Consider the following 24,782-nt stretch of genomic DNA (forward strand, 5'->3'; position numbering starts at 1 on the left):
GCATACATTCCCTATTATCCGGGCCTTTCAGACCACATTGCACGAATAATTCAGGGTGCCAGATACGCTGCGTACAACTCCCGGGACGGAGGTTGTACACAGTGATATCTTGTGTCAAAGACCCCATAACGAAAGAAGCCAACAGTGGGGTGGTATATGAAATTAAATGCCCGGATTGTGTGTTATGTAGGTGAGACGGAGCGATGACTGAAAGACCGTCTGGGGGAGCATATGAATGCAATAAAATCCACAAACTATGGGAAGTCTGCCGTGGCAGAACATTTCTGGGAGAAACAACATCAAATCTCCCCGGAGGATGCTGTCATCAAGGATCATGCACAGCGGTTCTGGGACCGTAAATGGCTTGAGAGTTTACATATTGGGGCAGCTAGCAATTCCAGTAATAGAGACAAGGGTGTACACTTACATCCCCTCTTTGAAACCGTGGTTCTTGGGCGAGATGAACGGTTTCAGCTAGAGCGCTCCTGAGCCATTTCCGGTTCCGGTGTATAAATGGGAAATTCCGGCCATATTCCCGAGGAACCATGTGACGAATGTCGTGGATCTGCTATTTAAGGATGTGCCACACAGCAGAAATATGCTGTTGAGAAAGGAGATCGCTATCTCCGAAAGCTACAGTTGTTACGGTATTTGAACTGTTTTTATCGCTTTTATCATCATATTTTATATATATATTTTATATTTTTTGTATTTTATTGTAAATTAAATCACATCAGTTTTAGACTACTATATTTTATTTCATTTAATTTCATTTTACACGCTTGTATTTTATTTTATTTTATTGTAAATAAAGTGTTTTAGTTGCAGGATTGGAATTTATTTGAATACCGGCTGGTGTAAAGTATAATAAAGTCTTCGTTTCTCTCATTCAATATCGATGGATCCATCCACCCCAGGTGCCTTCCTTATGTTTAAGTTCAACAATTTCTCCTCCACTTTGCTCTCAGTTATTACAAAATCACTTAAGATCCCTGTTATCATTTGATAAACTTCTGGCACTCCCCTCAATGAATAACTCCTCATCTGTGAATGTAGATGCAAAATACTCATTCAGTTTATCAGCTACCTGAGCATGATCATCAATAGTCAACCCATCTATGTTAAGTGGTGCAATCTGATTCATCCCTTACCTTCTAGAGTATACATAAGTAAAGAACTCCTTGCTGTTTTTCTTTGCAGCCTTTCCCAAGATTTCTCATAATGTGCCTTCGCCTGCCTAATCTCCTTTGTGAATTGATTACAGACTAGTTTATACCTGACATAGGCTTATGTATCCCATACATTCTTCTTCTCTGCCACTAGCCTCATTAATTCATCTGACATCCATTTAGGCCTAAACCTTGAACAGTATTTCTAAGTTGGAATGAAAAGCCTAGTAGCCTCCAAAATTAAGTCTCTGAAGGTTTCCCATTTAGAATTCACTGTTGGTAACATCATCGGTTGATTCCACTGTACAGAATTTAAAAACTGTCTGAGACCTCTGTAGTCACCTTTACAAAAGCCCTTCCTTTTAGCCTTGATGGTAGTTACATCTTTAAATAATTCTCACATCAATAAATTGTGATCACTGTCGTCCAGTGGTTCCTTTATCTGCAGATTCTTAATGCATGAAGAATTACTACTGATAATCAGATCAAGAGTATTACTCCTCTCAAACATGTTGCTATAGAAAACAGTCATCCAATAAATCCACAAAAGTCTTGCTAGTGAGGGAGTGACCAACCCACAAGTTCCAGTCAATATCTGGAAAGTTAAAATTTTCCATTATAAGACATTCTGATCTGGCCCACTATTTCTTTGCACAATTGCTCATTATACTCATCAGATTCATTAGGCCTATAACACGCACCTACTCTCATTTTTCCTTTCCCAGTGCTTATTTCACACCTAACAGACTCAACACTGCATTCTCCACCAACATCAATTGGATGCACTTCCTTAGATTTTATGTGTTTCTTAACTAACAGCATAACCCCTCCTCCCTTCCTATCCTGTCTATCCTTCCTATACACATTGTACTCCCCAAATTCCAACTCTGCACTGCCTATATCTGTGTGACAACAGGTCTCTGATATCCCAACAATATCTGCCTTTGATGTCTTCACTAGCACTTCAAGCTCATCAAATTTATTAATTATACTTCTAGCATTGGTGTTCATGCAAGTATACATGCACCTGTTTCTGCTCCTTGCCATCCTAACACATCCCATGTATTTACTTGTTGCACTATGACTCCCAGCAGTCCTGGAAATCTCCATTATCTTGCTTTCCAGTCTGCTGCCCATTCTAATAGAATGGGCAGCAGACTGGAAAGACACTAATAGACACTTTCACATTCAACCCTAACTCACGACTTTTTTTCACCATTGACCTGTACTTGTTGAGTAAATCTGCAGATCTCTTACTCTTGATGTCATTAGTTCCAACGTGTACAACAATATCACCTTTTGTGCCAACGTCATCAACTTTTGCCCCTGGCAGACATACCCTGGTCTTGTTCCACCTATCCTTCTTACAAAGTATATTCCCCATCTCCCTGACAATAGAGTCACCAACAATAACTAGTTCCTTTGGGACCAGCGCATTCTGCCTTGGAGATTGCCTCTGTGTTGCCTGGTGCACAAGCGTGAGCTCTGTCGTTGAGCTGGGCAGCTGAGAGCCTGATCAGCCCCTCATATTAATTTCTTCTGGGGTGCTTACCCTACACCTCAAGCTCTCATAGACACCCATCAGAAAACCTGAGTTGACGCCTAATTTCTTGACACTACACACAAAGGCATCCTCCTTGGCTAGATCATGTCCTGTTTTAGAAAGGTCGGCAAACATTTCACATTTCATACATTTTTTGAGACTGATGTGTTGGAGAATCACCCCCTTCATTTCTCTCCCGAGCCACAGCACTCTCACTAGTCTGTGATCTTCGCTTCGCAGCTCTAGTCTGGGTCACGATTTCCATTTAAATACAATTTAATTAACAATGAAATTTAATAAGATTAATAATATTTTTGATTAATTGATAATACTATACTAAGTTAACAAATACAGTGCTTCGTATTATACTATCTAGTTTTACTTTATACTATCAGTTTTGCTATCAGTTCGAGATATATATATGTTAAGCTATTCCTTATCGACTACAATATGGCGGCTAGTTCAGCAATATTGGCCAACACTGGGATTCGTAACTTCCAAAAATCATTGGTTAAATTAAAAATAAGAAGCTAACGAACGCTACTAAACCTATATAATATCTCTATAAAACATAATGTACCATGTTAAATAACGAAGAATACGTTAAAAATTAAAAAATACTTATCCCTTTACAGCAGCCAAAAATCCACCATCCATACTGTTCTGCGATCCCAACGCCCTCGATATAATATACCTTTGTAATATGGCCTAAGCTGCTGATGCGCCTGAAACCCTACCCCTTATAAGGGGATTATGGACCTCCCATCTCTACAGACTACTGTTTTATAGGACACCATGGACTTTCCTGGCCACCTACACTGCTTAAGTTAAAATCCCCCATTATAAGACATTCTGATTTACTGGCCCACTCTATTTCTCTGTATAATTGTTCATTGTACTCATTCGAGTCATTAGGCCTATAACACACTCCTACTCTTATTTTTGCTTTTGCAGTGCTTATGTCACACCAAACTGACTCAACAGTGCACTGTTCATCTATATCAACTGGGTGCACTTCTTTTGATTTTATGTTTTTCTTAATTAACAGCATAACACCTCCTCCCTTTCTATCCTGTCTATCCTTTCTGTACACATTGTATTCCCCAAATTCTAGTTCTGCATTCCTTATATCTGTGTGACACGACGTCTCTGCTATCCCATCAATATCCGCCTTTGATGTCTTGACCAACACTTCAAATTCATCAAATTTATTTACTATACTTCTAGCATTGGTATACATGCAAGCATACATGTTCCTATTCATAGTTACCCTAACACATCCCATATACCCACCTATTTCAGGATGACTGCCATCGTCCCTGAAACCCCCAACACCCCTCGCTCCAGGTCGCTACTTATTCTAAATGAAGTTGTGCAAGAATCACCTTCACCTCTGCCTACGGCTACTGTTAAACTATTAGTCCTTGTATCCCCCCCCAAGCTATAAGTTTTCCGACCCACCTAACACTGCCTCGATAGCATCAGCAAATATTCTTGCACCCTTTCTATTTAAGTGTATCCCATCCCTGTAGAAGCAGTCTCTCCTGTTAACAAGTACAGACCAGGCTGAAAAAAATTCTACCCCTTGAGCCTTGCACAATCTTTCCAGGGCCGAATTGATCGACAAGGCTCTTATCATATACTCCCTCCTATCGTGTCTGGGCAGAATTGCAGACACTTTCAAATTCAACCCTAATTCTCGGCTTTTGTTCAACAGTGACCTATACTTGTTAAGTAATTCTGCCGCTCTCCTACTCTTAATATCATTAGTGCCAATGTGTACAACTATATCACCTTTTGTGCCCTTAAAAGATGATATCCGCTCTACAACGTCATAAACCTTTGCCCCTGGCAGACATACCCTGGTCCTGTTCCATCTATCCTTTTTACAAAGCATGTTACCCGTTTCCCTGACAATAGAGTCACCAACAACTACTAGTTCCTGTGGGACCAGCGGATTCTGCCTTGGGGGTTGCCGCTGTGTTGCGTGATGACCAAATGCAAGCTCTGGCGTTGATGTGGGCAGCTGAGAGCCTGATGGGTCCCTCAATTTAGACCGACCGGACCTTCCTGTATGTGGATCATCTTTGATGGACTCTACCCCACATGAATTGGAATTGTTTTTACCAGAATTTAATCTGGTACTCTGAAGGTGCACTGTTGCCATATACAGCCACCATCCTTTCATGAATGGCCCTTGGCCCATTTCCTTCTTTGGTGAGAAACTTGATGACTGAACAATGCTCCAATTTCAGCAAATCCATAATTTGATTCAGGCATCTTCCTTCTTTCTGTTATAAAGCAGCACAACCTAAAAACATAGTGGGATCAAAATTAGTATGATTCAAGTTGAGATATGTAGGAACATGATAAATCATGAATCGCTGAAATACTATGGAAGTACCTTAAGTAGATAATTTATTGAATGACCCCCATATGTATGCCACTGAAAATTAATGAGAATGAGGTGCCACCAAGCCTATAACATATCCACTAAACTGGATATGTTATAAGCTGAAACTTTATCATTAAGATAGAACAAAGCAGTTTAAACTCGTGCCAGCTGGGATATTGCCTAGGTCAACAATTTTGGGAAAGATATGGAACACAATATTCATAAGCACAAAGAGTTCACTGTTTAGTTAAAAACAGAGAACATAAATAAGGTAATCTGGAATGAGAAGATTAAAACAGAAAAGCTATTTTAAAAATGTGGAGTGAATACTTTGATCATTTGCTAAATGAAGAGCTGAAGACATAACTGAAGAAAAGAAACCCATTCAAATTTAAGGGAATTTTGGATATCCCTTCTACTACTAAGGTAGAAAAGGTCATGGAAAATATCATATGTGGAAAGGCAGTGGGTTTAGGTGAAATTTAGTCTACAAAATGCTGAAAGCTATAGGGAAAAATATTATCCATAAGAAGTTTTCAAATAGGCAAGCTCCAAAAGACGAGAAAGTTACTAATTGTATCAACGCTTACAAGGGGAAATAATGCAGAAATATGGAAATTACACCAATAAATTTCATTTGCCAACTTCACTATTGTAATAATATCAGTGGGCATTACATTGCAATCACTTCTCATCACTTAATCTTGCATCGTTGCAGATATTGCATTATAGCACTGACACATTTTATAGATGTGTCAGTGCTATAATTTTGGCAGTTTAAAACCAAATATATCAGTTAAGGAGGATTTAAATAACTGCTGATAAGAATTAGATTTCATATGTCAAGCCGAATTAAGCTAATAATTAAGCTTCATTAAGCTAATAATTCTGCTCAAGCATATTAAAAAAAACAAAGATAATGCTTCAATTTTTCTTATCTCTGCAGATAGGGAAAATTTAATAAGAATATAAAGAGTCATCTAACCTCATATTATAAAGTATTTATTGGTAATTATCTAATGCTATTATACATAAAAAAGTGGCTTTCAAGAATAAAAAAAAAAAAAAATTTACACATACCCTACTGCTACCAGAATTTTCTTTCAAGAAGTCACGAAATTTTGTCAGAAATATCATCCTGCTGGATATCCCCTGTAAGCAATACAATAAAATACTGTTTTATTTTATTTTGAATTTTAAAGATGATTAATAATTTTTTTCTGGGTAACAACAATATACTTATCATTATCATAATTTTGTAACTTAAATAGTAGTACTGGGTGTTTCTTGCATGCTAATTATATATTATAACTGTATATAAAATAAGTTGAAACTGTGGTGTATTGACCTTTCTCAAAAAGTAATGGTTTAAAAATGCTATCTCGATGTTACATATTATTGCTACTCAAAAGTAACAGATTTAAACAATGCTGCTGATAATGACTGAATTTTTCTAACTAGATGGTGATAGAAGCAATGTCAAAATGAAGTTTCATTGTTTCCATACAACTATGGAAATTCTCACTGCCACCAATGCTACTAGAATGTTTTTCACCAAGTGCCCTTATTGTTGCCTTAGTTTGTCTTATTGTATACTATGTTGTACTGGTCATCAGGATCTAGCACAGGCAGTGGGGAAAACAGCATAATTGGGGTGGCTGGCCTTTCCCTGTAGGCAACCTGGACTCCAATTCCAAGCCCCTTCTACAATATCCAAGCCTTGGGCAGCTAACTTGCCTCTTCTCCTTTCAATGCAACTGCACTTACATGTGGGAAACTGTTCCGTGTGCGTGTGTGTGCACGTGCGAACAAGCCTTGCATTACATAAATAGCTTCATTTTTGAAAAGAACATAAAAGTTTGGTCAAGTCAGCTTATAAAAATCTTGTAAAACAGCTTCAGAAATATGATGTATTACAGACTTCAGAAATGTTTTGCCAAAAGCATAAAAATATTCAGCTGGGTTTCAGGTGAGCACTAACAAGCAGAATGGATAACAATATTGAAAGAGTTTGAGATTAAATCATCATGACAGGTGTTGATGAACAGCATGAATAGGTATACATCAACACATGAAAATGAATAGCAAATCAGGTGTTCTGATATTCATGATTTGTGGAAGAAACTGAATTTTTCCTTTTAGAAGTTACCAAATGCATTAAATCATAATATCTGGACATGAAGAACCTTTGCTATATTTGTTAACAAACTAATTCATGATCCAGATTCCTTGTCAAAAGTTACTGAAAGCAATAAAACAGTTTACAGGTATAACAAAGCAGCAGTTGTCCCAATGGAAATCTCCATGCTTGCCATATCCAAAGAAGGTAAGTAAAGAGCACGTTGATAACTTTTTCCTATGTTTATTGATTGCATATTATCAATTTGAACTCTTCTACCCTAATACCACTCTGATAATCTGAAAGATTACAAAGATAGGACTACTATACAGAGTTTTCACTTGTTAAATGGTAGCAAAAAAAGCAAAATAGTAGTCTCTCAGTGTTCCTGTTGTAAATGTAATTGGAATTCAAGATTTTAATTTGTAAGTTACATAATTTTTGCAATTTAGTATTAGCATTAGTTGAGGCATATGATGCAAGAAAGCAAGATAAATAGAGCATCAGCAAAAAAAAAAATAATAATAAATAAAAAATAAAATAATAACCTTTCCATTTTACCCATCCGGTCACTCCAAATGTTTGACTAGTTCATCCAAAAACTTGGGTGGACAGTGCAAAATTGAGTCAGTTTGGTGTGACATAAGCACTGGGAAAGGAAAATTGAGTGTGTCATAGGCCTAACGACTCTGATGAGTATAATGAATAACTGTACAGAGAATTACAATGGGTCAGTAAATCAGATTGTCTTATAATGAAGGATTTTAACATCCCATATATTGACTAGGATTTCTTGGATAGTCACTCGCACACCATCAAGGCTTTTTCTGGATTTATTGGATGATTGTTTTCTACAGCAGCAGCATGTTCAAGAGGGAAACAGAGGGAGTAATACTCCTGATCTCATTATCAGCAGTGATTCTTCATGCATTAAGAATCTAAAGATAAAGGAACCACTAGGTGGCAGTGATAATAGTGTGCTGCTGACTAACAGCAGATTGTTAACAGGAGAGACTGCTTCTACAGCAGTGGTGGCCAACCTTTTACACACCATGCATCAATTTTTTTCACATACGAGTTCAGATGCACCATACAAACTCAAGCACCTTTTCTACCTTCTTACGTTCATGGTTGGGGTTGGAAAATAGGGATATGGGTAGGATCTGCTTCGCTTAGGGGAGGAAAAAGAATAACTCAAACACACAACTAAATTAAATAATGTATGCCAGTTCAAAAGACACATGTTTATTGGAGCACCAATCTACAATAGTGAGAGATGATCTCTTGGACGAGAGGGCAACCGCTGTTGTGGAACCCGCTGATGGTGCTACAGCTGCCGGAGAGTCTCGTTTGGTGAAGATAGCTCTGTACCACAGTTGTTGGATGTGATGAGAGAGAGCTCTGAGCGAGATGGAGCACCGAGAGTGAGATCAGGTTGGAACTTGGAGTCGTCTGTTCTCTCTGCTCGCTAGAAGGAGTCCAGGCATATCCTTAATAACCTTTTTAATAAAAGTATGTTTATGAACATAATTAACATTTTTAAATTATTTAATTATTGTATGTAAAGCAATTTCTATTACAGCACATAAACATTACTTACCATTAATGAGACTTTTGAGCCTGTTTGGATTTCGCCAGTCTTTCAATGTTTGGTGTTAAATTTGTTACTGAGAGCAGCAGAGAATTTTTCAAATTTGAATCAGTCATTCGCGACCTTGTTTTGCTTTTGATCAATTTCATGGATGAAAATGCTTGTTCACATCTGTATGTCGTTCCAAAATGACATATATAATTTTTTGCAAATTTTCCTAGTTCTGGGAAATGTTCACAGGGTAATGAACGCCAGAAATTAATCATGTCAGAAGCATTTTGATCTGAAAAAAGCTCATCAAATTTCATTTTTAATAATGAATTTGTTTTTAAATCAATAAGTTCCATTTGTATATTACTAGGCATCTCAATCATGTTTTGTTCACTAAGTAAAAATGGGTTTATAAATGCGAGCATGTAGTTTTCTTCTTTAGCCAAATCATGAAAACAACTTTCAAATGACACTTGCAATAACTTGATTTTTTCAAGATATTTGGTCCAATTGCTATCATCCACAGCACATTCATTCTGCTCTTTCAAGTGTGGAAATTAACTTAAATCCTGATTTTCTAACTGAGAGATGAACAGTTTTAATTTCATTTTAAATGAATTGATGCTATTTACTAAGCTAGGAAATAATTTATTCATGCCTTGTAGTTTCAAATTTAGATCATTGAGATGACTAGTAACATCAACTAAAAATGCCAAATCAAATAGCCAGTTGTTATCTAATAATAAGGTTCTTTCATCAGGTAGTTCATTTTCCTGTTCTAAAAAAATTATAAACAGCATTTTTCAATTTACAAAATCTATTCAGAACCTGTCCTCCAGAAAGCCAGCGCACCTCACAATGAAGGAAAAGTTCACCATATTCCAAATCTAACAACTCACAATATTCTCTGAATTCTCGTTTGTTTAATGCTCTTGCTCTAATTTTATTCACAAATTTCACAACTGGTAACATAACATGCTGCATATTTAAAGTTTTTCCACACAGTGCCTCTTGGTGTATAATGCAGTGATATTTTAGTACAGGACGATTTAAAAAATTTTCAAGCAAAGTTGTAGTGCCATTGAGTTTACCCATCATTGACGGTGCTCCATCAGTACACACACTGATGAGTTTACTATAATCTAATTTTAGATTTTCTAGGCATGATTTTACTTTTTCAAATATGTCTGATCCTCTTGTTTTACCATGCAATGACTCCAGACTGGCAAGTTCTTCCAAGACATTAAAATTATCATCAATTCCTCTTATAAAAATGCTTAACTGGGCTACACCACATATCTCTGTTGATTCATCCAAAGCTAGAGAAAAGAAAGCAAAGAATGGACAAGATCTTCCAGTTGCTGAGATACATCCTGAGAGAGTTCCTCAATATGTCTCGTAACTGTCTGCCTTGATATAGCAATTTCGTCTGCTTTCCTTTCAATACCTTTATTACCAAGATAGTGTGCAAATATTTGGAGACAAGGCTTAACAATTTCTTCTCCGTCAGAAAAAGGTTTCTTTTTTTTCGCCAATACTAAAGCAACTTCATAGGACGCTTCTATCATCGCCAAGTCTTCACAACTTACTTTAGCAAATATATTTTGTCTTCTTCTGATTTCTTCCTTTTACTTAGTCACATATTCTTTTCGTAGCTCAGACCCAAGAATGAGCTTCATTTTTCCTTCTATGTTAGTCTGATGCTATGATTTATAGTGTCTATTAAGATCGTGTCTTTTATTATGTGAAAGAGTACTTTCACAAACAATGCAAAACAGTTTTTCTGATGAACTTGCTATAAATAACAACTCATTTTCCCACTGTTCATTAAATTCACATTTAATATCACTCTCTGCTTTTCGTTTGCTCATTTTCTTTTGCACTGAGGTGGATAGAAGGAATAAAAAAAAAAAAAAAAAAAAAACCAGAAAAGTACAAAACTCTAGAAGTCTAAATGTTGAAAAAGAACAAACAGATCACAAGTATGTACGTCGTATCACACAGAATATCAATTGTAAACCGTCGAAAAATTTCGACGAACTGTAGATGAAAAAATACCTCAAATTTATCATTTCATTGTTTCCTTTTAACTTGAAAGACTTCCGACAAAGGATCTATTTGTATATTCTCGGTCCCCTGAAAAAGTCATGTATTGCATTTATTTTCCCACTTGTGCATAGAGTTGGGCGCCGGAGGTAATGGCCGTACAAAAGAATGGAGGACTAGGTGCTCGATATATTTTCATAGCCATAGATCACTTACGGTCAAAATTCAGAAATGCATTTTTTTGGAGACTATTTAATTTATTTCTTTTGCTGAATTGAGGGAATTGACACATTTATGTGTGTGTAAGTGAAAAGAAGGTGGTGAGTGTCTTAAGCCATATGCGGAAGGACCTGAAATGAAATCAAATAGAACCAAAGAATCGGCAATATGGCTTTGGGAATTTGAGAAATTTTATGATGAAATGCACCACTTGTAATCTTCCAAAGCGCCACGTTTGGCACATGCGCCATAGGTTGGCCACCCCTGTTCTACAGGGATGGGATACACTTAAATAGAAACGGTGCAAGAATATTTGCTGATGCTATCGAGTAGTGTCAGTTGGGTCGAAAAACTGCTAGCTTGGGGGAATACACATACTAATAGATTAACATTAGTGGCTGGCAGAGGTGAAAGTGATTCTTGCAATGCTTCTACTAGAATGAGCAGCAGCCTGGAAAACAAGGTGCAGGGAATTTCAGAGACTGGTGAGTGTCATTGTGGTACAAGTAAACACTTGGGTTGTGTTAGGGTATTAAGAATAGGAACAGGTGCATGTATACTTGTGTATACACCAATGCTAGGAGTTTGGTAAATAAATTTGATGAATTTGAGGTGTTGGTCAAAACATCAAAGGCAAATATTGTTGGAATATCAGAGACATGGTCTCACACAGATATAAGGAATGAAGAACTGGAATTTGGGGGAGTACAATGTGTACAGTTAGGATAGACAGGACAAGAAGGGAGGAGGGGTTATGCTATTAGTTAAGAAACATAAAATCAAAGGATGTGAAGCCAGTTGACATTGCTGGACAGTGCAGTGTCAAGTCAGTTTGGTGTGACATAAGAACTGGGAGATCAAAATTGAGAGTAGGAGTGTGTTATAGGCCTAATGATTCTGATGAGTATAATAAAAAAACTCTATAGGGAAATAGATTGGGCCAATAAATCAGAGAGAGAGTCTTATAATAGGGGATTTTAATTTCCCGGATAGTGACTGGAACTTGTGGATTGGTCGCTCACACACTAGCAAGGTTTTTGTGGATTTATTGGATGATTGTTTTCTACATCAGCATGTTCAGGAGGCAACTAGAGGGAGTAACACTCTTGATCTGATTATAAGTAGTGATTCTTCATGCATTAAGAATCTGCAAATAAAGGAACCACTAGGTGGCAGTGATCACAGTGTGCTGAAGTCGGATTTACTCAAAGAGGTAACTACCATGAGGGTTAAAGGGAAGGGTTTTTGCTTTCGTAAAGGCGACTACGGCGGTCTGAGACAGTATTTAATTTGTACAATGGGACCAACTAATGATGTTATCAACAGCAAATTCAAAATGGGAGGGATTCAAAGAATTCATCTTGGAAGCTACTAGGCTTTACATACCTGAGAGGGCATAAATTCAAATTGAGGGAAGACAGTTGGGGATAGATGAATGTGTGGAAGTTTGCCTTTAGCCAGTGGGTAGTTGATTGGTGGAACAGACTTCCATATTTTTGTTAAGGAAGTTGATAGCCTAAATAAATTTAAGGCTGAGCTGGACAGGTATTTGGAATGAACGGAAGGGATGAAATGGGAGCGGGTTTCTATTTTTTTTTTTTTTTTGGCTGATTTGGCATAAGCTTGCTTTCTTGCATCGTATGCCTCTACTAATGCTAATGCGTTCCATTATGCAGTATGAATGATGTCTTTTGATGTTATGATGAACACCATGGCGAGATTCAACCTTCCTTACATTTCAAGGGTACAGTTCTAAAACAGTTTTCACAGGCTGACCGCTAGTTAGTACACCAGACCGAACCTATTGGCAACTCTCTAGAAGGCTTCCGGATCAGCTAGTGTATAACCTGGCTACCTCTAATCTGCCAGATAGTGACTGGAGGAAGTCCAATTAGTGTGTATGCAGGGAGCATTGTCAAGGCCATGCTATGTTAAGGATCTGGGTGTATTCTTATCATGTGTATGCCATATCTAAAAAAAATTTCATTACTTTATACAGAATGATCCCCCCCCCCACACTTTTTCTTACTATTGAATACACCATGAATTCTCAAACTAATTGAGCAAACTTATCTGTGAAAAGCTCTAAAACTCCCAAACACTTTCTAATTCATTTCACAAACATATGTGGTCTCAGTTCTAATCTCAATGATGTCCATTTCCACTTACACTCTGCCAAACCTCATTTACTTTTTCTGACAGAATCTCAGTTATTGGCCAATTCAACCACTGCTCATCTCAGTTGCCCAAATTATTCGCTGTATGATTCGTTTTGCCTCAAAGGTGGTACTTGTGCATATGTCTGTTCCGATATTCCCTGCAAGAGACTTGATAATTTGGAATCTTCTCTGACTTAAAATCTCTCCACCTCATTCTGTCAAATTCATCCATTGTCTCTACCATTCTCCCAACTCCACTAATTGCGTGGAACTCTTTGACTTCCCCTCTTTGCAACTTGACTTTCTCCAGTCCAACTTACCTAACAGTGAGGTAATTTTCCTTGAGATTTTAATTTTCACATCTCCAGCTGGCTTCTGTTTTCTAGTCACACACACTCAGTTGGTCGAAATGCTGAGGCTTTTGCAATTACTAATGACCTTGCACAGATTGTTCATTTACCTACCAGAATAACAGACAATTCTAACCATACAGCCAACACCCTTGATCTTTTTCTCACAAACAACCCTTCTAAGTACATGATCGAAGTGAGTGGTCCTTTAGGTACCTCAGATCACAACTTGGTGATTGTCTCATGGCTATTTCCAATCCCATGTTGTTTGGCATTACAAGAATGCAAAATGGGATGACCTCTGAGATTTCTTCTTTTTCTTGGTCAGATTACTGTTTCAAAACTTGTGATGTCAACGTTTGCTCAGATCATGTCAGTGAAATTATTCTTGCAGGAATGGAATCCTTTATCCCACACTCCACTTTAAAATCTCGTCCTTTATCTAAACCTTGGTTTTCCAATAAATGTGCTAAGGCTGTTCAAGAGAAGAATGTTGCATATCGTAATTGACTTGTTTCTAATTCTTCAGTTTCATTTTCTGCCTACACCAAAGCTCACAACAATTGTAAAGCAGTTATTAATCAGTCCAAACTAGAGTTTGAACAGGCTAAGAGTAGAAAAGTTGCTTCTTGCCCTAATGGTAGCTGAGCATTCTGATCTCTCGCCAAAGCTATTAGCTGCAACTTTTGCGCTCATTTCTGCTCCCACCTCTGTCGAAACCAGATAATTCTTTTGTCACTTCAGCCAAGGAAAAAGCTGACTTGCTAGCATCCGATTTTGTTTCCAACTCATATGATTTTGATAAAACACCTCCCACCATTCCCAACACGCTCCATTCAATGCCTCCTGTGGTCTTCCATCAAAGGGATGTCAGAAGGATTGTGACGAATCTTGATGCTAAGAAAGCTCCAGAACCTGATGGTATTTCTTTCCAACTGTTCTCAAAACCTGTGCTCCTGTTCTTTGCTGCCTTTTTTCACTTTCTAATTCCAAAGATGTTTTTCCTTCTGCTTGGAAAAGTTGCTCATATCCAGCCAGTTCCTAAAATGGATGACAAATCACTTCCATCCAATTATTGTCCCATTGCAATCACTTCTACTCTTTCTAAAGTAATGGAGAAATTAATTAACCGCCAACTCCTAAACTATCTAGAAACCTTCCGTCTGATCACTGATGCCCCAGTATTCTGTCAGTGTCAATCCACTGGTGGTATTCTGGCTAATGTTACCCATTTATGGACAAATTCAATGGAAAAGTTCGGTGAGACACAAGCAGTTGCTCTTGACATCTCAAAGGCTTGATCATATTTGGGATAAAGGTTTTCTAAACAAGCTTCCATCTTATGGTTTGCCAACTGCTTTTTTTAATTGGTTATCCAGTTTTCTCTCTGATCGCTCACTGAGGGTGATGGTAGATCTCTCTGTCTTCTAACTTCTCTACTAATGCTGGTGTCCTCCAAGGTTCAGTTCCTTCTCCCACTCTTTTCCTTTTGTATATTAATGACCTTCTTCGATTGACCGGAAATCCTATCCATAGTTTTGCTGATGATAGCACATTGCCTTCCGCTTTCCAGTTTGAGAAAGCTCACCCTGTTCAATCAGCTTCAACTTCTCAAATATCTGCTACCAATTTATTAAATGTTGATCTCCATGTAATTTGCCAGTGGAGCAAAGACAACTTAATTGATTTCAATCCTTCTAAAACTCAGTCCTGTCTTATATCTCACAAAAAGGATTCTACTGCTCCTATGCTTATCTTTGGTGACACTCTGATTTCTAGGAAAATAGTTTATCCCTTTTGGGGATTATTCTGACTTCTATACTCTCTTGGCACAAGCACACTACAAATATTGCTTCCTCTGCATCTAAAAAACTTGTTTTTCTCTTTCACTCTCAGCATTATTTTTCTTCCAATTAGCTGTTCACTCTATACAAATTGCAAATCCACCCTACCATGGAATATTGTTCCTATATCTGAGGTGGAGATTCCATTCAGAAGTGGGCAATTAAATTAATTAACTCATCTCTCTAACAGTCTCTCCACTCTGTAGATGTTCTGTTTCTGCTGCATGCCTTTTCTACAGATACTTCCATGGGCATTGTTCTGAATTTGCTTCTATAATTCCTGCTCTCTCTTTCAAAATGGTCCGAACACGTGCCACTACCAGCCAATGTCCAATTTCATTTATTGTCCAATTTCAAACTCACAGAACCAATTTTCATCTTCCTCATTTATTCATTCAACTGCTGTTTTCTGGATAAACCTTCCTTCATACATATTTCCTGAAGATTTACAGAAGTTCGAATCTAATGTCAACAAATATCTTCTTTCATCTTCTCAACCTCCAACTCATGTACGGTATTAAGTACTATAGGTTCTAATACATCTTGTGTTTGGGGTTTCATAAAAAAAAAAAAAAAAAAAAACTAAAACAAAATAAGCCTAATTATAACAAAAACAAAAATCAAACCCAGAAATGCACGTATGTGCTGTGTTCTCAAACCTTGCAGAGACAAATAGTATATTGAAATATGAGACTTGCTAATAAGCAAAGGAACATCAGCAGATTGGGCTATGACTGGATTACTACTGACCAGCATATAAACGCAAAAGCCACTATTAAGCCAAAAATCAAATGCTTGTGTCCACTAGTTACAAAAAAGGAGTTGTTTAACTGTCTTTACTTCAGGTCTTTCAGTCATTCTTAGCTTTTCACTGATGAGGTGACCATACAGCTTACACAGTGAGGTCACAACTGAAATCTGTTACCTGATTGTAGGCTATATAAAGAGTGGCTTTTGTGTCTATATGCTGGTCAACAGCAATCCAGTCAGAGCTCAGTCTAGTTGGCATTTCTTTGTTTATTAGTAGGTATTGCAATTGGTATTTCAGTATACCATTTGTCTATTAAAGTTTTGAGACAAGAGCATTCATGCACATTTTTGTTTGAGGTTGTTCTTTAAGTTATCAATGATGGGAATTGAGCCCACTATCCCTCCAGAAAAACAGAATAGAAAAGTCTCTACACTGTTACAAAGACATAATAAATTTGATTAAAAACAAAACATTGCTCTGATATAACAGATAAACATATAAATAAAAGATAATATAGGTTTCAGAGAAAGATTACTCTAAATCAACATGTGATAGAGCCAAGTGATTACGATGGGAGTGTAGTAAAACACACATTTGAGTTCATCACATTTGATTCCATACCTGCTAAATATGACAATGACTAATCTTGTCAAAATAATTAATTGTAAACTCCTTGACTTAGATAGGTATACTGGAGTATAAAAAGAACTTGTATTTGTTGTTTGGAAATTTTCAGTGTACTGACTTAAAAGGTCACAGTGTGCCACTTCATGTGCTTTGTCAAGCATTATGTCTGTACATATTGTTGTGCACATGCCAGTTTTCAGGTAGATGGGTTGAAAAACCTGGAATAACTCACAAAGAAAAATTTTACTCTCTAAAACTCAGATCACCCTAACTATCACCTCAATTGAAGGCTTTTAAGAATCTCTTCAGCCTCAAATGGATGTTAATTTGGGCCTCTCCAAATACATTGAGGTGATAAGGTGATTAAAATGGCAGATAAAAGTCTACAATGATTACTTAAAATATTTACACTACAGGAACACCCAGGTGTGCAATACTATTTTATGTGATAATATATATATCCAAAACAATATCTGGTAAGCATATATAAATAATCTTTCAAGATGAGTTAGAAAATTATATGCTTACCTGTTCTGAGTCTGCTGTCTTAAAAAGCTGAACTAAAATTTCCAACTGAATGGCTTCGACCTCTAAAATAATAAAGATTTCAGGCATTAATTGAATGAATGTTTAGGGAAAGAAAAATTTTAAAACAAATTTTTCTTTCCCTAAAATGCAGATTATATTATAAAATCTGTTTTTAATAAATATGCAGATAAGGCTGATTACAATTAAAATTCATTCACTTTCATTCTTTTTCAATGGAACTATTCAGTTTATAAAAAAGAGAGTATAACAATAATTAATTATACACAAGTATCAATTAATCAGGAATGGAAATCATTTTTTTATTATTATTTTTTTATATACTCATACTACAGTTCCTTTTTGACTGCATCTTTGTAATTTGAAGAATTTGAGGTTCATCATGAAACAACCTATTTTCTGTTTATTATACTATTCTTTCATCTCACCGTCACACACAGGTAGTTCACTTAAGTTTAATTTTAATTAAAAGTAATGAAGGAGAGCAATGTAAACAACAAAGCTCTTTCCTATAACTTTCAATTACATACTTAGGCTTTTTTTATGTTTCTTCGTTTTAAAATAAAGCAATAAAAGTAATAAAACTATGAAATATTATTACAGTTGATGCACTCATTGTTATCAGCCACTTAATGGCTGTAATCTAATACAATATTCCAAAACCTATTTAACCATAACTTGATATCGATGGTTCAACTGTTGATGATCCTGCTCAGGTAACTAAACGAATATTTTGCATCGACATTCACACACGAGGAGTTATTCAGTAAGGGGAATGCCAGAGGTGTATTCAACTCTGGCAGTAAGCTAGATAATCTTGTAATAACTGAGAGTAAAGTGGAGAAGAAATTGTTGAAGATAAACACAAGAAAGGCACCTGGGGTGGATGGGATCTATCCAGTTATATTAAAGGACGCAGCAAAGGAAGTAAGCAAACTGTTGGCCATAATTGTAAGAGCTTCCTTGGACTCAGGGGAGGTACCCATAGACTGGAGATGTGCAAATGTGACCACAATTCACAAAGGAAGATCAAAGGGCATCACAAGTAATTACAGACCTGTTAGCTTAACTTCTGTTTCAGGGAAATTAATGGAGGCACTGGTTAAAGAAGCACTGCAGGATCATCTAGACAAGACTTCAGTTATAGCTCGGACACAGCATGGTTTTGTTAATTGTCTGACCAATTTGACCTAGATACTATGATGTGGTCACAAAGGAACTGGATGCAGGGAATAACTCTGATATCATATACAGTCGATTCCGGTTATTTGGTACACATCGGGACTAGTGAATTTTGACCTGATTAAGCGGCTGCCCCAATTATCCGAACTTTCACGTAAATAGTTTAAAATACAATGGACCCCCGCTTTACAATTGGTTCACTGTACAATCAAATCATGTTACGATGGACTCACCATAGTGAGCATCGGTCAGTGTGATCACGTTTGTGAATTGAATTTTAATTCTATTAAACAGTGATTCTAATTAGCGAAAATAGGAGGAATATTATCCACAGGCTATAAAAATAAAGATATATTAGGCACAAATTTAACCTTTATTACCTTACCAATTAAAAAATTAAACGATACCTAATAATTGGAATAAATAATACATACTGTAATATGTACATACTAACTAGTAGACATTTCTATTCACTGACATGTGTGGGTGGGGGTTAAAATTTAAAACAGTAAAAAGTTACGCAATCAATAACAAAGAACACGGAACACACAAACTGCAAGTAACACGATATGAGCAAGTGAGAACGGAGTAACAAGTTAAGCTTAAAAAATAGGAATGAAGAGAAGATTCAGAAAATCAATTTTTTTATATGATTGAAATAAAAATTTCGTTTCGCCATAATAACCCACAGAATTCCAGCTGTCAGTATTATCATAAATTCAATAAGATCTAGTTTACTATCCATTTATGACAGATTGCACTAACAGAAAAGTCTAATAGACAGTTGACTGCTAATTGTTTTGGGATTGTGACCTCCAGAAATCCGACTGAACCACGTGGTACAGTCAGAGACAATCGTAGGGTAATCTCCAGTGCTGCGGTCTCATGCCCCAATTGAACGGCATGTTGTCCCAATTAAGCGAAGTAAACCCTGGCTATTTTCTCGATTGGGTTCTGTTTTTTAAGATTTGTCCCAAATAAACAGCTGCCCCGATTAACTGGTGGCCCATTAACTGGAATCCACTGCATTTGGATCTTACAAAGGCTTTTGATACTGTTGCACATGGAAGACTGCTGCACAAATTGGAGCAGCGTGGCAACGGTGGCAAATTGCTGCTATGGATAAAGGGTTGGTTGAGTGGGAGAAGACAGAAAATGGTAATCAATGGACACTGCTCTTCATGGACTAATGTTATTAGTGGAGTCCCTCAGGGTTCAGTTTTGGGTCCATTGTTGTTTTCTGTATTTATAAATGATATTGATGATGGTATATTAGGCTTAATGTCCAACTTTGCAGATGATACGAAGGTTGGCAGGGTTGTTAATGACACTAATGACAGTATGCTGCTGCAACAGGATCTAGAAAAGTTGAACAGATGGGCTGAGAGGTGGAAAATGAAGTTTAACATTGACAAATGTAAAGTACTACATATGGGAAACGGTAACCACAGAGTAACGTATCAATTCTATGGTACTACAGTGACAGTGGTAGAGAATGAAAAGGACCTGGGGGTAATTGTGCAGGCAGATATGATGTTTTCTGAGCAATGCAGGTGGTCTGCAAGAGTAGCTCATGGTGTCTCGTCAATGATATACAGGAATTTTTCTAGTAGGGATAACGAGGTGATTACCCCTTGTATAAGACAATGGTAAGACCACGTAGAGTACTGTATACAGGTCTGGAGGACTCATTTTAAGAAGGATGTAGAGCTGTTGGAACAAGTACAGAGAAGGGCAACAAGATATTAGTGAATGGAACGGTGTTGCTCTTATGAAGAAAGCTTAATTTTTGCAGATTAAAGTGTCTGGAGACTACTCACCTGTGAGGTGATCTGATTGAAGTGTATAAAGCCTTGAATGGTTTGAGCATGCTCAATGCTGATGAGATTCTTCTTCTTGCTCAGAATAAGACAAGTAAACAAATATTTTGCATCCACATTCACACACAAGGAGTTATTCAGTGAGGGGAATGCCAGAGGTGTATTCAACTCTGGCAGTAAGCTAGATAATCTTGTAATAACTGAGAGTAAAGTGGAGAAGAAATTGTTGAAGATAAACACAAGAAAGGCACCTGGGGTGGATGGGATCTATCCAGTTATATTAAAGGACGCAGCAAAGGAAGTAAGCAAACTGTTGGCCATAATTATAAGAGCTTCCTTGGACTCAGGGGAGGTACCCATAGACTGGAGATGTGCAAATGTGACCCCAATTCACAAAGGAGAATCAAAGGCTGACACAAGTAATTACAGATCTCTGAGTTTAACTTCTGTTCCAGGAAAATTAATGGAGGCACTGGTTAAAGAAGCACTGCAGGATCATCTAGACAAAACTTCAGTTATAGCTCGGACACAGCATGGTTTTGTTAAGGGGAAGTCTTGCCTGACCAATTTGATTGGATACTATGATGCAGTCACAAAAGAACTGGATGCAGGGAATAACCTTGATATTATATACTTGGATCTTAGAAAGGCTTTTGATACTGTTGCACATGGAAGACTGCTGCACAAATTGGAGCAGTGTGGCATTGGAGGCAAATTGCTGCTATGGATAAAGGGGTGGTTGAGGGGGAGAAGACAGAGAGTGGTAATCAATGGACACTGCTCATCGTGGACCAATGTTATTAGTGGAGTCCCTCAGGGTTCAGTATTGGGTCCTTTATTGTTTTCTGTATTTATAAATGATATTGATGATGGTATATCAAGCTTAATGTCCAAGTTTGCAGACGATACGAAGGTTGGAAGGTTGTCAAGGACACTACTGACACTATGCTGCTGCAACAGGATTTGGAAAGGTTGAGCAGATGGGCTTCGAGGTGGCAAATGAAGTTTAACATTGACAAATGTAAAGTACTACATATGGGAAACAGCAACCCCAGAGCAACGTATCAACTCTGTGGTACTACACTGACAGTGGTAGAGAATGAAAGGGACCTGGGGGTGGTTGTGCAGGCAGATATGAAGTTCTCTGAGCAGGGCAGACGGGCTGCAAGAGTAGCTCATGGTGTATTGTCAATGATATATAGGAATTTTTCTAGCAGGGATAAGGAGGTGATTATTCCCTTGTATAAGGCAATGGTCAGGCCACACCTAGAGTACTGTATACAGGCCTGGAGGCCTCATTTCAAGAAGGATGTAGAGGTGCTGGAACGAGTACAGAGAAGGGCAACAAGATTAGTGAATGGAACAAAGGGGTGCTCTTACGAAGAAAGGCTTAAGTTATGCGAATTACAGTGTCTGGAAACTAGGCACCAGCGAGGTGATCTGATAGAGGTGTACAAAGCCTTGAATGGTTTGAGCATGCTCAATGCTGATGGGATTCTTCCTCTTGCTCAGAATAATCACCTGAGAGGGCATAAATTCAAATTGAGGAAAGACAGATGTAGGATAGATGTGCAGAAATTTGCCTTTAGCCAGCGGATGGTTGGTAGGTGGAACAGACTTCCATCCCTTGTCGTGGAAGTTGATAGCCTAAATAAGTTTAAGGCTCAGCTGGACAGGTATTTCGAACAAACAGAGGGGAGTGGAAGTGGTTATTTTTTTATTTATTTATTTTACTTTATTTATTTATTTATTTTTTTTTTTTTGGCTGATGCTGCATAAGCTTGCTTTCTTGCATCAAATGCCTCTACTAATGCTAATGCTAATTGATAGTATTGAGATATAGTGACATAATTCTTATACAATTTAAATTAACTAAAATCATGCCTGAGACTAGAGCAGCAAACCAAACACAGAGCAGCAAAACAGTTTTGGCTCAGCAAGTAAGCAAAGCTATCCTTAGCAGTAGATAATAAAGCCTTTGTGTGATTTCAATGCAAAAAGGGTATAATCAAGTGAAAATTCTGCTAAGAGAGATAAAGTGAAAATTTGACTTTCTAATGGGTTAATTCAATGCTTGACAAAAAAGGGAAAGGGGAGTATCATCAAGCACTCAGCTGCCAAACTCAGCACTAGAGCCTGCTTTCATGTATCAAGCAATGCAGTGGGATTGCCACTGCATTGCTTGACAATCAGTAGTTATTACTGGTGACTCTGTCAGGAAAATGGGAAATACATTATACAAAAAGAATTGGTGGAATGTATGTCTGCTAGAGGAAAAAGTTTAATGATTGTAAAGCGATTAACTTTTAAGGGAAAAAAATGTCATGTTTTTTACATGTTGGTGCTAATGATATTACAAGTCAGTGACCTGAGGATTTATTTCACAGGTATGAGGTAATGTTAAGAAAAAGCTGCGAGTTATTTAAACTGTTATTTAAATTTGTGAAGCAAAGATAAGAGGGATTGCATGATGATAGGCTTATCAATCAGTTCGGTCCTGGAAATATTTTGCAAGGCTGGTTTCATGGGGTAGAATTTTTCTCAGTATGCTTGTACTTGTTAACAGGAGGAAATGATTTTACATGGATGAGCTATACTTATCCCTCAGGCAGAAACAGTCACCTGGAAATCTGCTGACTGGCTCCAAACTGTGCCACAAGGAGGTGAACTGCTTTCTGTTATAAAAAAACATACTGCTTAGTATCAGGCATGGTTTGAAGGTTTGGAACACAGAAGATACATGTTAACATTAGATTTATTAAATTTCTGTAGATTGTAGTTTTCAGGAAATACATGTGAAGGAAACTGTTCCAGAAATCTGAAGAAATAAATGAAGAAGAGGAAAAGCTGGTGATGTGAGTTTGAAATCAGATGGTACTGTCCAACTTCAAACTCACAGACTTGGACATTGTTAATTGGCAGCATGAGTTTGGACTGGTTTGGAAGAGAGAGAGAGAGAGAGAGAGAGAGAGAAAGAGAGAGAGAGAGAGAGAGAGAGAGAGAGAGAGAGAGAAGAGAGAGAGAGAGAGAGAGAAGAGAGAGAGAGAGAGAGAGAGAGAGAGAGGGGGGGGGGAGGATTACAGAAGCCTATTCAGATGAATAGTGCACTTTTCTAATTCTAGAAAAGGCATGCAGCAGAAACAATGTCTATGAGACAGAGAATAGGGAGACTGTAAGAAACAGGTCATAAATTAACCTGCCTGAATTTCCTCTTTTCAATGAAGGCTAGAAGCCTGAGAGAGGTTTTGGGAGTACCACCCCAGATGTGGAAACAATATTCCAGTGTAGAGTGGATTTGAGGTTTGTAAAGAGTAAATAGTTGAAAGGGTGGGTCAGCCTAAAACTAATGCCTCCTGGAATGCTGATGTCAAGCTAATCTTAACTATTAGTCACCAATTCCATTTAGTATTCCTCCCCCAGCCTAACCTGGGCTGAAGGGGAAATCCCATGGGGAGGAGGTCACAAGGTGGAGACACAATGGAGATCTTTCAGTGCCTCCCGTGCCTAATGTCATGTAGAGTCATTAATTCTTGGTTTCTCTGCTGTGAATTGATGGCAGTTTCTTGATCTTTGGGTTTTTCAGAGCAACTGGGTGACGATCCCAGCAGCCACATCAAGAAAATTGGATTGCAGAGTTTCACTTACCACTCAACTTCCAGTCCCAAACTGAAGCAACTATCAAGGCACTCATCAGATGCATCTCTTTTAGATTTATTTTTTTTCTCTTTCATACTCTATAAGGTTTTTATTTTTTTATTTTTTTGTGGGGACTGTAAGTGTGCATGCCTGGGAGAGTGCCAAAACTGATACTCTACATCCTTATTTGCCTATCAGGTAAGAAAGTGTAGCAGAGCAGTTCCTTACTTGAGAGATAAAAAAGTGCTTTTCCCCTGGGAGAGTTACTTTTGGATAGGCTCTCAGAGGATAGAAAAATCCGCCCGTCAGTGATATGACCACCAGGAGTTAGATTGTAGTCTGCAGTAAGATCCTACCCTACCCCACCCCTCCAGGGTGGGGATCCACAAGAGCTTCAGTGGCCTATAATTTTATGAAGTAATATTGCCTTACAGACAAGTCTTGGGGAAATGCAACAGCAGAGGGTCATCACAGGAGGGGAGAGAGAGAGAGAGAGAGAAAATTTATGCCAGCCAACCTGAACAATATGACCCATTGTCACGGTTGACTTCAGAGTGCAGAGGCATTTTGGCTGCCCCTTAGGAGTTGCTCAGATTGGGATAGGGAAAAAGAGTATTGGGGCACTTTGACTTAAATGTACCATTTAATCTATGTGGGGAGCAGGAGGAGAAAGAGCAGAGAGCCACATCCAGTATGATCAAAGAGTATACTCCAGCACATGGTTTTGTCAGTATTGGTCTTTTGTTTTATTTGACTTATTTGGTTAGGATAGCCTAAATCAGATTAAAACTTAC

General features: G+C 37.7%; 1 protein-coding gene across 1 annotated transcript in view; it reads right to left on the reverse strand.

Moving 5' to 3' along the window:
• The window catches only part of Kpc1 (Kip1 ubiquitination-promoting complex subunit 1), a 534,039-nt gene that overhangs the window by 246,687 nt on the left and 262,570 nt on the right, over positions 1-24,782 (reverse strand). The window contains exons 15-16 of the mRNA XM_090388154.1: positions 17,333-17,394; positions 6,188-6,259 (exon numbers count right to left, since the gene is read on the reverse strand). Coding sequence (XP_090244280.1) covers positions 6,188-6,259; positions 17,333-17,394 — 134 coding nt within the window. The remainder of the gene's footprint in view (positions 1-6,187; positions 6,260-17,332; positions 17,395-24,782) is intronic.

This window comes from Mastigoproctus giganteus, chromosome 13, assembly GCF_048544385.1.
Source record: "Mastigoproctus giganteus isolate SK-2022 chromosome 13, ASM4854438v1, whole genome shotgun sequence".
NCBI lineage: Eukaryota > Metazoa > Arthropoda > Arachnida > Uropygi > Thelyphonidae > Mastigoproctus > Mastigoproctus giganteus.